We start from the raw sequence: 15,307 nt of genomic DNA on the forward strand, positions 1-15,307 counted from the left end.
TTAAAGGTCTTACCTGTGCTATTTTACAAATGGGACACATGTAAGTCATCTATACATGATAGTGAAGACAATAGCAACATGAGGTGGATATTGTTATCGAGCTCTCTAGCAGGTATCGCTGCTTATTAACGCTTGGCCGGGCCGCTGGGTGGAACAAGATATGCTGTGTGTAGGATTACAACAGGGCTACTAAATCAAGGCTGTGAGTACAGTGAATGAATGACAAGGAGCTGGCGAGACAATGAGGCCTTTAATCGGGGCCAATGGTTAACCAGGAAAAACAGAACGGTCAAGGTGGCGTCATTCTAAGCGGCGTAGCCGCCCTGCTTGCCGGCAAGCTTCCCAATCAACTGCCAGAACTCGCAGAAGGTCAACTCGCCGTCGGCGTTCTGGTCCAGAGACGACATGAGGCGGTCCACTGTGTCCGGCTCGCTAGTCTGAACAAAAATAATGACAAAAAAAACGGAGACATGTCTGGGTTTGGCCACCTGCTTTCACCTTTTAGTTGCAAAACTGTTAGGAACAAGCTCTCAGTAGTAAAGATAGTAAAGCTATAAGGACCATATAATTCATTATAAGTATCGACACCAGGTATCGGTATCGGGCCGATACCGGCCTTAGCTCTCCAATCTTGCTGTACACTAAGTATAATGACAATAAAGAGCATTCTGATTCTTCTGATTCTGATGATTTCAAAGCATGGGGTAATCACGAAGAATGCCGATAACAGCCACAGATACTTAAGGCAAAAAAAAAAAATTTGACCCTAGCCCTATCTAGTTCACAGTGGCTCGAATATCCTTCCTGACAGCCTTCTCCAGGCGATAAAACAGAAAGTGCCAGCAAGTCCTTCAAGTTGGTAGCCATCGTTACCTTGACGAAGTTGGGCAGCTGCGAGGCCACCAATTGGTGGAACTCGTCCCGGCTCAGCGTGCTGGCAGACCCGTCGTTGCCCGCGTACGCCTTAAACTGGGTGACCAAAGTCAAGATGGCGGCTTCCATGATGACTTCACCTGCGAAAAAAACAAACTAAAGTAAGCTATTAGGAGTCATAGAAATACGAAGAGGAGACATGCAGTGTACCGTACCGTGTGATGTACGAGGAGCAGGTGCGTCTTCCCATCACGGTGATCATGCCCGTCTATTTATATGCCGTGTAGAGATGCAGGGATCAGCGGAAAACGCTCCACCTGCCCTCATTTTCCTGAAAAAACTGCTGATGACGGTACATATTAATGTAAGGATGAACAGATAGCATCAGTCAGAACACACGAGACAGAGAACAGATCATGCCCGTCGAAGCAGAATGGAGTTTATACAAAACATCCCGCACATGAGCTCATTGTGATCGGCAGGTCACCTGCAGGAGATTCAAACGTCTTATAGTGGCATTAAAATGATTATTTCGAATATTTATGATTGAAATTTTAGATGGCTTTAATCTGCTGTTTTCGTTATTTAAACATGTATTTTGAATAGAGTATTTTTATGTATTTTTTACTGTTGATTTTGACAAATACATAATTGTTAGTAGTACGTTTTAACCCAAGACTTATGTAATGTAAGCCCATTTGGTAACCAAAACAGCAGGACCTGCTGGGGCTCTTTCGGCTACCTTATTTAGCGAAAAAAAGAATTCTGATAACCCCTACATCAAATCACTCATACGATGCCTGTTCCTAATGTTGTGACTCCAAATCACAAAGGTTATAGTTTAGTGCACACGGGTTGACCTGCTTGGGAATTCAAAGCATGATCGGCGTCTGCGGCGGTTTCGTCATAATGATTGTGCGCCCCATCGTGGTGTCTTGTCATTACAAACATTCTTCGCTCGGGAACTCGTCACATGTTTCACGGGTGACTGCAGTCGCGCTACATGCTCCTTTCATCTGCAAGGAAAATAAATAGTTCAAATGTAATCAATAGATTCCAGATGTCCATTTCCAATTATACCAAAGCTGACAGATAGTGTGGTACCCTCTAGCTTGGACCAATAATGTTCACTTGTTCGCTAACAAGATGCTAACATGCAGGTACTCAATTGCTAACAAGATGCTAACATGCAGCGATAGCTTTTTCATGGTTAAACCTCGCGCCGTCGTCGGTTACTATTTCACTCAACTTAATCACAACACTAACGTGACTAAAATAGGAAGCAAGCAACATGAGTGAAATCAATCTTGACCTCTTGTCGGATTGAATTTACAAAATGATGCCAACATAGAACAAGAGGGAAAAGACCATGCTCAGTGATTTTCTGGTGATAATTTATTGAACTTAACACTGGACAGAGTTGGGAAGGGCATGAAGCAAATCTGTTAAAGACATGCACTTTCTAGCAGAAAACAGCTCAAAACAAAAAATACTGATGTCATTTAAATGACCTTCTAAAAATACAGTCAGGATAAACGCGGTTGAAGCACAAGTAGGGTCACATTCGTCTTCTCAACATTACATTCCTTTGAATTCAGCAGGACCATATATAAAAAAAAAAAAATCACAATAAAAAGGCACATCAGCGAGTTGAACTTCAAAATTAGATAAGTAGTGTTATGCCACTAAATAAATAAAAGAAGAATTCAAATAAGACCACTCTTCAAAATGACATTTCCCTTCATTAATTCATAAACGACCATAAACTGACACAACATTGTTGAGCCGCCACAAAACAATCACGTTCGGGAGCGCCAACACATAACCTTTGGCAAACTCGGTCACAACACTAGTTAACTTTGATGTACTTCCGACACTGTTTTGGTTAGCAATACAATCGTCTTTAATACTGTGCATTTAGACATGCGGTAACACTCCACCGCACACGTGATGCTAGCTGCTGTTTTATTTAGCAACATTGGCATCACGACACAATGTTATTATGCTTTGGCAGTCGCTGCTGTTTTGGTTAGCAACACAACATTGTGGAGCAAGTCAAATTTTACAGGAAGGCTTAAGACACCTTCTCCAAAATAATTAACCTCAATACTGCGTGGGACCTTTTTCCTGCCACCACATTACTCTGCTAGTCTGCAATTAATCACCGTCAAAACTGCACAGGGAAGTGGTTCACAACATAAGGTCCACTCTTGCCTTGCTAGGTGCTGCTGTTTTGGTTAACACAACATTGTGAAGGGGCCGCAGTCACTCCACTGGGATGAAGACGCCTCAACAATACTGCGCGATGACAATAGTTTACAACAGAAATCCACTTGTTTACTACATTCAATAAGACTGCAGCTGTTGCTGTTTTGGTTCGCAAATGAGCTCAGCAGTTAACGCTTACTTGAAAATGAAAGCGCTAACACAGACAAGAGAAAAAAAATAGAGGCTACCATTTTGTGACTATTAGGACCTTATAACACACTTGCCAAGTGTTGAACAGACCCTTTAATAAATTAACAATAACAAAGTTCCTCAGAATTTTAGTCCATCTTAAACATTGCTGTATAGTTGACGTGTTGACTACCATCTTAAAGAGATCCAAGTCAAAAGTCTTTGGGAAAATTCCACGTTAGAAAGACATGAGTGGGCCTACAAGAGGAAGAGAAATACAACTCACGACAGGTTTACAGTAATCCCCCACATACTCGCGAATTAACCTACCTCCATTTACTGGGAAACTCACCGATTCACATGTTTTTTTGTGCACTGTAAGATGGCGCTAAAGATTGCATTAGTGTCAAGATGTCTGTGGTATATTTAGTTGAACCCACTGGGCTCCATGCTCGCCATTAGTGTCCATATCATTATTTTTAACCATTTTATATTTGAATGTGAAGATATTTGTATGATTTTGTAATTTTAAATCAGTAACATACTGTTGACATCAAATTTTAATTCCTTCTTATTTACTGGATTAAGTCATACAATTTAGGATAAAATGATTTCATTCAAGACTCAATACTGAATTTAACTATTTACTACTGGCAGTTTAACAAAAAGGGGATACTGAGATAATTGAAAAAATTAGAGGCTGAAGGATTAAATACACACATTTAGACTGATGACAAAAACTGATGTTAGTTATGCAGTTAAAGCACACAAAAAATACCAATCATTTTCTGAAGCACCTATTAACAATTTTGTCTTCAATTAGCTTATCTCATACTGTAATTAAACTGTCTTGTACATGGCCATAAACCAATGCTTGAGGGTTCACTATTGTTATATGAAATTCAACATTTTTTTAGGTGGCATTTTCACTTCACGGCAGGGCATGGTGCCTAATTGCGGGGGATTAATGTATAGAGTCACGAGAGCGGGGATGTGTTTGTGGACTACGGTTACAGCTCCGGCGGCAACAAGATGTCCGCTGAAGTCGCCCCGCTCAATGTTGCTCCGTGGCGGCAAACTTCCACAGGGCTTCCCTCTCAAACTCCTCCATGGCCTCCTCCAGGGTGTCGTCGGCGCCCTCCGCCAAATCCGCCATGTCCTCCAGGATGTCCGCAACATCCTCAGCAAAGTCGGCGAACAACCGGCGGTCATGCGCGAACACGCCGCCGCTGAAGAAGTCGGCAACCAGCCACCGCAGGAAGTTCTTGCTCTCCTTGGGCGAGCCCTCCAATTTGTCCAGGTAGCCCTCCAGCAGCTCCTCGAATTCAGACAGCTCAACGGGGAAGAGGCCCTCCTGGAAGGCGCAGTCTTCTACCGAGGCGCAGGGGCGAGGGCGGGCAGGGCGCCGCAGCTTCTGCTCCTGCGCCCGCCAAAAGTCGGCCATGTCGTTGGCGCGTTGCTTCTGGTGACTGCGCCACGGCTTCTCCTTCCTCCTCTGCTCGCGCTCGAGTCGGCGCTGCGGCTTCTTGGTCTCCCACTCGTCGCGGCGCTTCCGCTCCTTCTCCTTCCTCTCGCCTTTGCGCCACTTTTCCACGTCTTTCTTCCTCCGCTCGCTCCAGCGCTCCACCCCCTCCGAAATCTCCCGCCGGATCTTCTCCAGGTGCTCCCACATTCGCCTCCACCGCTTGCTGCCATCTTGTTTTGGTACTTGCCTCTCGTGGCTCTTCCAATGAAGCTTGTCGGCTGGTCGGAAATATTAATACAGTATCGTGAACCATTTGCTTTTGCTTTCCAAAACAACTTTTTGGGCTAATATGTTAGCATTTTGTCCGTTTTGTTTGTGTGGTTAGCATGTTAGCATTGTCAATGGATTTCGTTTTTTTTCCCCCCACATATCAATAACATGAACAGCTTAATCTCACCAAGTTGATACTAAGGGGAAATATAAAAGCTTTATCCACAATTTGTGCCACTTTTGGCCAACTAGTACACAGTTAAATGTGACTAATAAACTAATAGGTCCTACTAGTAGACACCAAAATGCTAATAGTCACCGAGTGTGCTTTAAAGTGGAAGTCAACGCAAACATTTTTTATCAAGAATATGTTCTATGCAAGCCCACTAGTTGAAAAAAGGCATTCTGATAAATAGTGCGCTTGTGGAATAAGTATTAATCCACTTGTTTTTAGCCATCTCTGGAGGCGGCCATTTTATCTTCTGTCGACTGAAAATGACATCACAACTGCTCAAAACGCCCAGTCACGGCTCAGATTCAGAAAACGTGTCGGCCGTGATTGGTCGTTGTGAGCAGTTGTGATGTCCTTTTCAGTCGACAGAAGACAAAATGGCCGCCCCCAGAGATGACTAAAAAACGAGTGCATTTTGCTGCTTAATTTATATTCCACAATGCAAAATTAATCAGAATGCTGTGCTTCAACTATTGGGTCTGCCAGGAACATATTCTTGAAAAATAAATGTTTGGGTTGACTTCCGCTTTTAGATGTTTAACGACAGCCCAGTTGGAGATTACTATAAAGCTAAACACACAACAAAAAGAATTAGACACAATTTTCTTATTCATATGCGATTTCAAGTTCTCACCATCCTCTTTCGCGGCCTTAATGATGTCACTAAGTTCCTGCCTCAACGGGTTTTCCCCCAGCATCCTCATGACAGTGGCCAGCTCCTTGGTGCTGATGTCACCGCTGCCATCCGTGTCAAACATGTCCAAGACCGCTTTGAACTCTGGACACGCAACAGGAATGAGTCACAAAGTGGCGGACCAAAATTTAAAAAATAAGATGAAACCACAGCTTTGAGGAATAAAATGTCCTCATGAAGTACGTAGACAGTACACCAGGGAAGTCTAACCTGCAGACATCTCGTTGGTGAGGAAGAAGCCGGTATCGCTTTGAGCGTCGGCGGGTTTCTGGGGTGCGAGGCAAAGGAGCACAAAGTCAAAGAGTCGTAGGGGTGTACTCGCTTTTACTGTCTGTCAATTACAGTTGTTTGTTTGGGTGTTTTGAGAGGTCAATTAAGTCATACATTTAAGTTGAATAATAAATATTAATAACATTTAATAATAAAGGTCGCGTAAAAAATTTTACTCACTTTTTTGAGGTACTATATTGTATCTCAGAGATAAAAATTCACACGGAAAAAAATACATTTAGAGTGTTCAGCAAATAAATTTGGAATTTTCTACAAAAGAAAATGTATTAAACGGGGAAAAAGCTGCAGTAATTATTGTTACTGTAAAGACAAATGTGACAACACAGCTCTTGTATGGGATATTCTGTGTACCTAATGAAGTGTCCGCTGTGTGTGCATATAAAGTGACAAGAGGAAGTGGGCAAACAGACCTGGCTTTGTTTTGCATCGCTCACATCGCCAGCGTCAAAGTCGCCTGTCAACAAGCACAAACAAGCCGTCACTCACAGCCGTGACTGACAGACAAGCGTAAACGAGCATTCTTTGCGCTGCTTGGTCGTTTTTTCCACTTCATACATCCACCATGAAAGCCGGCATGCAGGTTATTTGGATTTTGCTGCATGACTCAGCCCAGTGAAGCGCTTTGGATAAGCTTAATCATTTGTTTGCTCCCTTCTAGTCATGCACCTACCATTGGCATTAAGGTCACACGGGAAGCCTGTTGATCAAGTACAGCTCAGTCGAGCAGGGTTGAAGAAAGGAAAAAAAAAAACGGTTTGAATATTTCGTCAATTATACTAGTATTCTTTGCTCTCACTAGTAGCACATTAGTACCACAAACTAACATTAGTACCACAAACGACAACTAGTGCAGTTTTTATTTCATTTTGCATGGCTGGAATATTATGAAAATTAAGTTAGAATCAACTTGGAATATGAGGAGGAAAAAAGAATAGCTACTATTTTGGGAATAACGGGGTAGCGTGACAAATGTCGGAACATTGCGAAAAATATGCCTTTCATTGGACGTGGTTCCGCTATGAAAAAGGAATCCTCACCGGAGAAGAAAAGCGCGCCCAGGAAGAGCAGCAGAGCGGCACCCATGATGCACTTGTTCACCGACCACCACGCCTTTTCCTGCTTTCGCTCCGGAAGCCTGAACTCCATCTCCTCTTCATCCTCCTCGTCCTCATCCTCGTCTTCCACATCCGCAGCTTTCGACCCGGACTGGACCGTCCTCCTGCGCAGTCCGTCGTCGGGGTGACTCGTGGCGGTTTCTAGAGCGGCATACATGAACATTTCCCATTTTCTCTTAATAGCAGAGCCTCATTTCCTGCATCCATTAACGAAAGACAATCAGCCAATCGGGTCAGCCTTCATTTTTGTCCTGATTGGCTGCTTTCTAAAACTAATAAATAGCCCAACTGATATTGACTTTTTCTGATTCCGATATTTGGCAGAAAAAAACTCCTAATCAATGAAGTAACTTATTTTTTGGTCCCTTAACACTTACATTAGACATAATGTCTGAAAAATCTGCAAAAATCAGCCAATTCCACAAATGCATTAATCAGAAAGCCATGCATAGAACACATTATTGTACAGAATATTTTTGACTTTTCCTCTTTATTAATTACCGTCAGCTCCTTGCTCTTCCTTCATCTTGAACTCAGATGGCCCCTCCTCTTTCTCTTCTTCTTGGACCGAACCAAGGCTCTCTGGTGCTATGACATCATCAGCCGGGGCCGCTGCTGGTTCTGGTTGGTCTTGGTTGACGTTGGTTTCCTCATGCGCAGGGGCCTCCAAGGCGGTGACCGTCTCAGTGGGAACAACGCCCGGCTCCGGTTCATTGGTGACGGTGTCATCTGTGTCCCGTAGGGTCTCGTCGGGCCGGGCGAAATCCCGCGGCCCCCCAAAATCGAGGCTGGAGACGAAGGCCACGCCCGGATGCTCGTTGTCGCTGGGCGAGCTCGTCACCATGTCGTGAATGACGGGGGCTTGGCTCTCTGGGTCGAGTGCTGCGGGCTGGTCAGGCTGGAGAGGACAGCAAAGGGTGGCACCGTCACCGGACTCTGGGGCGGTCTCTTGACACACCTGGCAATGAATGTGTGTATGTGCGCAGTTATCCATCTTCCATCCCATTTGCCAAGTCATGTTTGAAACAAAAACGGTGTGCTGTGCTTCAATCAAGAATTATAGCACTTGTTTCACACTTGATTAGTGGACATTGTCTCTCCAGAGACCCAACTGACTAATACGAGCAATTAAAGTCAATTTTATGTAAAATGTCCCTGTTAGGCTTATGTCATGTACCAACCTGGTGGCCTTCCTCTGATAAGACACACTCCACTGGAATGTCACTGGGCTTGATCTCCCCAGCAACACCTGCAACGTGAAGGTTTTGTCGCAACATGTTCACAACCGCTGTCCCCTCAAATGCTTAACTTGACTTTTCGTACCTGCCGCCATGTCTTCCGACAGACTGGGGGCGTCACCCAGGCTCTCCGTGCCGTCGTCGAGCGGTCCCCCGTTGTCTACAGCCGCTTCCTGTGTCAGATGACACAAAAAAGAAATCAAAACCACCCACAAATGGTTTCAACTTTACTTATAGAGCACTTTAAAAACAACCACATCTGAATACAAAGTGGCAAACATAACTTCTGTTTTCGTTTAAGTTCCAAGACGTTTACTGCCAACCAAACTGATTTCCTCCAGACAGGGCAAACTGGCCTGAAGGAGAGGGCGTCCTTTTGCTTAGAGGTAAATAGATGTGGCTGTCATCCGCTAAGCAGTGAAAGGAAATACCATGCTTTCTTAAAATGGAACCCAGGGGCCCCAAAACTGAACCCTTTGGACATCATATGACAGTTGGGCAGAGAGGAGACTCAGAGCAACCAAGGCTAACACTCAAAGTGCTGCATGCCATATAGGACCTAAACCACTCTAAGGCATTACAACCTGTTCGTCCAAAAAGATTTCAGATGAGTGTGTACCACTTTGTTCATTATTTTTTTAAATAAAAGGCAGCTTGGTTATGAGAAAGGACTTAAAATGAGTAAGATTACCTCTGAGGAGAGGAGCGTCCAGCTGTTGGTGGACGAGCCGCTGCTGCCAGTGCTGCTGCTGTGGTCCGACATTTCCACCTTGAGGCGCCTCTTGGCACAGCACAGGGGACACTAATTTCTCCCTTTTTTGCAGAATTCTGCAAAAGACACCACAGTATGTTTTTTTTTTCAGAAGTCTGCAAAAGACACCACAGTTGTTCAAAACGCGCAAGCTAAAAACTGACCAGAGGAATACACATTTGTGCTATGAATGGCAAACAACTACGGACGCTCATTGCACGGGCGATAACAGCCGCCATACGTGCACACGCACGCAATAAAGACGGGATTAACGCGTAATACAGGTTACGTAATGACGCGGTGGCTCACATTGCAATAACATCCCAAATTATTAATGACGAATTCGTTGTTATGTCCAAAATTTGACGTGGGTTGCAGCGAAATTACCCCAAAAATGGGCAATCGCAACAGTGAGGTCACGCTTTTCGCTTCACGTCAAGGCAAATGCAAGAAGGCTGCGTTTAATATTTACATTTGTACGTGTGCAAACACTAATTTAAAAGTCAAGGGAGCACGTTCGACGCTCTCGTGATGGTAAACAAAGGATGCGAAGGCACTTCCGCGTTCGCACGAAGCTAGCCACGGGCCACAAACACGACCGACGTCTTCACTATGAACACACAAGCACAGCATATTTACCCCACGTCGCTCGGCAATAATTTCCACTCCTGATTGTTCACTTATTGTCCTCGGATCGTCCTTCTGAACTTGGGAACTTCGGGAATTCTGATCTGCGTCACGTCAATCCCGAGAAACCTTTCGACCAATCGGATTTCGGGATGGACTCACGTGAACGCGCACGCCTGGGTTAAATTCCACCAATGAGCACAAATGCATTCGTCAACCGATCTGATTTAATCTCAACCGCATCCTCGGATACATTCCACCAATTATATTTGTGAATCAGAAGTGTAGCGTCAGGCGAACGTGAGCGACATCTTGGCTTTGATTGATGGCTGCCAGGTGATGGCGACCTAAAGGTCCCCCGATACAAACTTAAACCTTAAATGTGAGCGAGCACATGTATTTATACACGGGAGAGTTAGACGTGGACCAACTGTTCAAGGACACGTCCGTGCGGCTAAATTTGACTGCGTTTACCGTGCAGTTGCTCGGGCGATTCATTTATTTCACCATGTTAAAGGACTACGTAAAAAATGACAACTTTGTAATCTTTTATAATAATCTTTGATAGCACGCGTTTACACATAATTTGACACTTGTATTAACAATGCACAATTAAATGGATCCTAGTGAGGATACATTAGAAAGAGGGACAAATGTATAAAACCCCACAACTTAAAATAAACACGATCAAAGACGCTGCTTATTTATTTGCCCCAAAACATGTTAAAATTAGTGTGGATAATGAACATGTGTACATGCACTGCGTGGCTACGACGACGCTAAGATAGAAGGGGCAAATTCGTCAGCAAATTCCGTGTGGATAGCAATAAAACTGAAAGAACAAAGATGCGGTCTTATGTAAAAATATGTAATTTTTTTGTCTGTTTTACAATTCTGTATTGATAGGGCACTTTTTGGCAATGACAAACAGTAAAACCCGTAAAAAGTAATTTGGGAAATTAGCAAATTATGACGTGTTTTCAATGTCCATGCATGCATTTGATTGGACAGTCGCCCCTATCAACATGGCGACCACGCTGACACGTCGTTTAGTGGTTGTCAGACCAATTGGAAACCGCTATTGAGTTACCTCATCTTTCCGCGACGGGCCAATTGGACCAATAAAAGCGGAGGCTTCCTGGTCGGGTCAGCCAATGAGAGGAGGCCAGGTCCATTTGAATGGTGAAAAGCGGGCTCTCCTTTCCTTTTAAGTGGGAAACGAAGCGAGCGTCACTACCGAACTCGTAAAAAAAAAAAAAAAATTAAAAAAAAAGAACGAGAAAAACAAACCTACTAAACCCAACTTACCTCCGAGATACTATTAAGGTAACTTCTGCGTTTCTATATAAGTGTACGCGCTTTGTTTGCGTCTTTTATGGCGTAAAATGCTCATTTGAGTTTGCTAGGTTAGCCTAGCCGTCTTAGCCTAGCCAAATGAGAAAAATATAAAAAGAATATATGTCATTATGACTTGCTGCTAAACAGTTTAATTTGTTAACTAGTTCGCAAGATAATGTTTTTTGAAGCTGTCCTGACTTTGTTTCCCCCCCTCCACCAGGTTGTCAGCATGTCGCACAAACAGATTTACTACTCTGATAAATATGACGATGAGAAATATGAATACAGGTATGTTTATGGCTTAAGATGACTTGTAATATTGTACTGTTGGCATGTCAACTTGTATTTGTAAAGTTCAAATCAAATAATAACGATGGCAATCCATAAATGACAGACACCTAGGAGTCTATGAATTATTTTTGTGCTTTTTGTCTCCCCCTTGTTATTATGTAGACATGTAATGCTGCCCAAAGATATTGCCAAGCGTGTGCCAAAGACACATTTGATGTCAGAGTCCGAATGGCGGAATCTTGGCGTACAACAGAGCCAAGGATGGGTGCACTACATGATCCACCAGCCAGGTAAGTTATGGCTTTAGGAATGACAATGTCATACTCATAGTACACGCGAACAAAACAAATGTTTATGAAAACACTATTCCATCTTGAAAAGTATTTAAATCCTGTTATCCTGCTCTGGTTGTGCATCTATTCTGCTGATATTTCCACCATTTTGAGTACGTAAATAGTCTTAAGGTACATGAATAAAATTGATATTCAAGACAGTGTCGAACAATTTGCCTTCCAAATGCAATATGCATCGGTATTACAGAGTTAAATTCTGTAAATATGTTCTGTCACTCGACACAAATAGTACTGCAAGCGCTGATTTCTAGTAGCCTTTAATCTTAACTGATCCCGTGGAAAGTGACAGCAATAATGATTATTCTTTACTTGTTAGCGCTAACAAAGCTTGTCCTTTAGTCATCAAACAGATCACTTTTTAAAGGGGAAATCAACTCAAACATATTTTTTTTAAGAATATCTTCTATGTAGGCCCACTAGTTGAAACAAGGCATTCTGCGTAATATTGTTTGTGGAATATGAGGTCTCAATATTCACCCGTTTTAGCCATCTCAGGTGGCTGCTATTTTGTCACCTCTGTTGACTGAAAATGACATCGCAACTGCTCAGGGCTCAGGTAACAACCAATCATGGCTCAGCTTCAGAAAACAGGTGAGCTGTGATTGGTCGTTACCTGAGCCCTGAGCAACTTATGTCATTTTCAGTCAACCGAAGTTACAAAATGGCCGCCCCCAGAGATGGATAAAAATGGGTAGTTTAACTCTTATTCCACAAATGCAATATTTATCAGAATGCTTAAACTAGTGGGCCTGCACAGAGCATATTCTTGAAAAAAATCTTTGGCTTGACTTCCCCTTTAAGCAGGGCAATTAACTAAGAAACAGATTGATTTAATTGAAAACAACTAAATGTTAAGACTATGACAATTCAATCTCCAAACAGCACCAAGGAGATGAATACAATACTATAGTGCATAAAAATAATATAATTTAATACAGTATCCCCCATTCCTCAATATTACAGTAATCCCTAGCCGGTTCGCGTTTCGAGTTTCGCGGCCTCAGTGCATCTGGGTTTTCAAAAAGTATTAATCGAAAAATAAAAAACAACCATTTTGCGGAACCCGACGAAACATCAACAAAAAGAATGTTGAAGTGTTTGTTAGTTTTGTCATAAAACTGCTTACCTTAAGCCACGCTTACTTCCGGCGACCGTTAAAAGAAGGAGGCAACGAAGAAGCAACAGCAGCAGTGACATTTTTGCTTTGCACAACAACAAGTGTTTAAAAGTGCATTACACCAGGATTGTATTTTGGATAAAATGCACCACGGCATTCTAGTTAAGGTAAGTCAATTTTATGATAAAAATGAAAACTTTAACGTACTGTAGTTATTAGCGATTCCTCTCGTAATCGTCTGCTTTCGCGGTTGAAACTCCCGTTCTTCTCACAGCCTGCAGCTTGGCATTTATTCTTCATTTTGCATTTTTAAATTTCAAATTTGTTGTATAACAAGTAGTTTTAGAAAGGTGGGAACCATGTCGGGGGTTTGCAATAGCGTAAGTCCCCCCCCCCCCAAAATAAAACTTTAAATGTAATGTAAACTTAAAATAACTCAACCTCTACTTTGTGGTTTTTCACTTATCGCGGTGGGGTTCTGGTCCCCATTAACCGCAATAAATGAGGGATTACTGTATTTTGAATCAATTAAAAAAAAAAAAAATACAAACAATGGTCTGTGGTTTCTCATCGATGATTTTACTGATTTGGGTTTTTGCCGTGGTATTGTTATGGAGGTAAGCCATGCTTTTACTGATGTTTTGGGATTTTGCTATAATATCGGGAGGGGGGGTAAATTATGCAGCTTTCATACCGAAGTTGGGAGTTTTGCGATTGTCAAATGTTTTTAATACATGTTTATTGAAAATTTGACTTTCCTACTACTTCAGTGTAGGTTGATGATAGACTACTGCCTTTTACATGTAACTGATTTCATGTGCCCCCGCCTCCACTTTTTCTTTTTTCACCTCACAGAGCCGCACATCTTGCTCTTCAGGCGCCCCCTGCCCAACCAAAAGTAAACAAACAAAAATGTAGCAGTCATACTGTTGAATTACAAAGCTCTTGCGTGGTGCTGGCCTGACTTGAAATGTGGAAGGATCATGTCGTGGACTGAAAAGGGCTATCTTGACTCGAATCGAACACCGGTCTTGTGAAATGATGGAAGGAAAAAAAAAAAAAAAAAAAAAGAATCAACTCACTTCTGAGGGGAAAAAAAAAGACTTCTGCACATTTGCTGTCTGCTTCATTTTCTACTTATCTTTCTGTCCATGTTGCCTGCATGTATATTTTTTCTTTTTTTAAACTTACTGGGTCGAGCTCTGAAGAAAAAAAAAAAACACAAGAAAAAGTTTGGATCGTCACTTAATGTCTATCAAACAACATCATGGACATGCGGCGTGACATGTTGCTGCTGGGTGGGAATGAACATTTAATTTCAACATTTTGTGTCATGAAAGCTGCTTTGGCGGAATTGACGGCCCTCGTTTTCTACTTTTCCTGCGAGAGAGCAGGACGACGTAACGTTGGCTTATTGTGAACAGGAGCTGCTCGGTATTTATGAATGTTTTGTCATTTCTGAAATAAATGTTCAATGTTTTGAAATGCTCATAAGTGGACCTCCATTTTGTGCAATGTAAATTCACTGACTTGGTTTATATAAATGAACCTTACTATCAATGTAACGTCAATATAAAAGAAATGCTGCCCAACAGAATTCCCTGGCTGATGATCAGAGGGTTGCGCCTAATCGGTGCACAACATGGACAGTAGGTGGCAGTACAAGACAACAGCAAACAAGTCTGCATGTTTGTTGCACTGAACTGAATTTCCCTTTTGTAGTAGTATTCATCCTCTGAACCTGCCTCTGCTTTTCTTTGACTGCGTTCACTTTGCAAGAAAAACAACCGTTAGCTATTTACTTTGTTCTTTCAATGCTTTGTCTGCAAACAAAAGCCCACCTGTCCCAGATGCACTAGCTTTGACTTTGCTTCAGTCAGTCTAGACACAGCAGGGGTCAACGCCACAAGTCAAAGCTAATGGAGCAAAGAAAGAGTTCGGGCCGTCTGACAATTTCCGGAAAATGTTGCCGAGGTAATCACGGTGGCCGGTCAGCAATCGCAGCCTCCTGCTGAGATCCAGACGCTCAATCTTTGAAGCCTTAGAGGTGTGATGGGGGTAGAAAAAGCTTGTGCATCTGCCGCTGCTATCTGCGAATCATCTCTTAAAATTGCTTCCCGTTGCCGCCGTAAAGGCAAATGATAACCTGAGTCTGTGGCTGTATTTATGGAATAGCAAAGAGTGGCAAAATGAGCCAATTTATGTGGCAAGTGACCTTTACTGGAGATGTGCCTGGTAGGTAGTTAGTTACATCC

General features: G+C 42.8%; 3 protein-coding genes across 9 annotated transcripts; 1 reads left to right on the forward strand and 2 right to left on the reverse strand.

Annotated features, from left to right (window-relative positions):
- Window positions 1-231: 231 nt before the first annotated feature.
- Window positions 232-1,143, reverse strand: s100a11 (S100 calcium binding protein A11). Its single transcript, XM_086014468.1, has 3 exons — window positions 1,089-1,143; window positions 874-1,013; window positions 232-437 (listed from the first exon to the last, which is right to left on the reverse strand). Exons 2-3 carry the CDS (start codon window positions 1,000-1,002, stop codon window positions 306-308), a joined length of 261 nt encoding a protein of 86 aa, XP_085870594.1. The 5' UTR covers window positions 1,003-1,013; window positions 1,089-1,143; the 3' UTR covers window positions 232-305.
- A 1,107-nt stretch (window positions 1,144-2,250) lies between these two features.
- Window positions 2,251-10,372, reverse strand: pbxip1a (pre-B-cell leukemia homeobox interacting protein 1a). 5 transcript variants are annotated; one of them, XM_086014795.1, is made up of 11 exons: window positions 9,966-10,372; window positions 9,267-9,403; window positions 8,661-8,748; window positions 8,519-8,586; window positions 7,839-8,235; window positions 7,260-7,478; window positions 6,893-6,919; window positions 6,633-6,676; window positions 6,142-6,199; window positions 5,872-6,015; window positions 2,251-5,013 (listed from the first exon to the last, which is right to left on the reverse strand). In XM_086014795.1, the coding sequence occupies exons 2-11, from the start codon at window positions 9,336-9,338 to the stop codon at window positions 4,325-4,327; spliced, it is 1,806 nt and encodes a 601-aa protein (XP_085870921.1). In that variant the 5' UTR covers window positions 9,339-9,403; window positions 9,966-10,372; the 3' UTR covers window positions 2,251-4,324. The 5 variants fall into 5 exon arrangements, with proteins under 5 accessions (XP_085870921.1, XP_085870916.1, XP_085870919.1 ...); XM_086014790.1 differs by having other exon boundaries at window positions 7,839-8,295; window positions 9,966-10,369; XM_086014793.1 differs by lacking the exon at window positions 9,966-10,372 and adding an exon at window positions 9,491-9,838 and having other exon boundaries at window positions 7,839-8,295.
- Window positions 10,179-14,537, forward strand: LOC147132163 (cyclin-dependent kinases regulatory subunit 1). Of its 3 annotated transcripts, none has more exons than XM_086014797.1 (4): window positions 10,179-10,335; window positions 11,512-11,579; window positions 11,745-11,872; window positions 13,908-14,537. In XM_086014797.1, exons 2-4 carry the CDS (start codon window positions 11,521-11,523, stop codon window positions 13,952-13,954), a joined length of 234 nt encoding a protein of 77 aa, XP_085870923.1. In that variant the 5' UTR covers window positions 10,179-10,335; window positions 11,512-11,520; the 3' UTR covers window positions 13,955-14,537. The 3 variants fall into 3 exon arrangements, with proteins under 3 accessions (XP_085870923.1, XP_085870924.1, XP_085870922.1); XM_086014798.1 differs by having other exon boundaries at window positions 10,183-10,289; XM_086014796.1 differs by lacking the exon at window positions 10,179-10,335 and adding an exon at window positions 11,096-11,279.
- Window positions 14,538-15,307: the final 770 nt, after the last annotated feature.

The sequence above is a fragment of the Filicampus tigris genome, chromosome 18, assembly GCF_054856515.1.
Source record: "Filicampus tigris isolate MCC_2025a chromosome 18, RoL_Ftig_1.0, whole genome shotgun sequence".
In the NCBI taxonomy this organism is placed as follows: domain Eukaryota; kingdom Metazoa; phylum Chordata; class Actinopteri; order Syngnathiformes; family Syngnathidae; genus Filicampus; species Filicampus tigris.

What these genes read in the sequence shown, in the direction of transcription:
- pbxip1a (XM_086014790.1), bottom strand. Translation starts at nt 9,338, where the DNA reads ATGTCGGACCACAGCAGCAGCACTGGCAGCAGCGGCTCGTCCACCAAC. An exon ending in GGGCGCGCTTTTCTTCTCCG is followed by an intron (nt 6,920 to 7,259) that starts GTGAGGATTCCT and finishes CTTGATCAACAG; the next exon opens with GCTTCCCGTGTGACCTTAAT. An exon ending in GCGATGCAAAACAAAGCCAG is followed by an intron (nt 6,200 to 6,632) that starts GTCTGTTTGCCC and finishes CTCGCACCCCAG; the next exon opens with AAACCCGCCGACGCTCAAAG.
- LOC147132163 (XM_086014797.1), top strand. Translation starts at nt 11,521, where the DNA reads ATGTCGCACAAACAGATTTACTACTCTGATAAATATGACGATGAGAAA. An exon ending in GATGAGAAATATGAATACAG is followed by an intron (nt 11,580 to 11,744) that starts GTATGTTTATGG and finishes GTTATTATGTAG; the next exon opens with ACATGTAATGCTGCCCAAAG. An exon ending in CTACATGATCCACCAGCCAG is followed by an intron (nt 11,873 to 13,907) that starts GTAAGTTATGGC and finishes TTCACCTCACAG; the next exon opens with AGCCGCACATCTTGCTCTTC.
- s100a11 (XM_086014468.1), bottom strand. Translation starts at nt 1,002, where the DNA reads ATGGAAGCCGCCATCTTGACTTTGGTCACCCAGTTTAAGGCGTACGCG. An exon ending in AGCTGCCCAACTTCGTCAAG is followed by an intron (nt 438 to 873) that starts GTAACGATGGCT and finishes ATTTTTGTTCAG; the next exon opens with ACTAGCGAGCCGGACACAGT.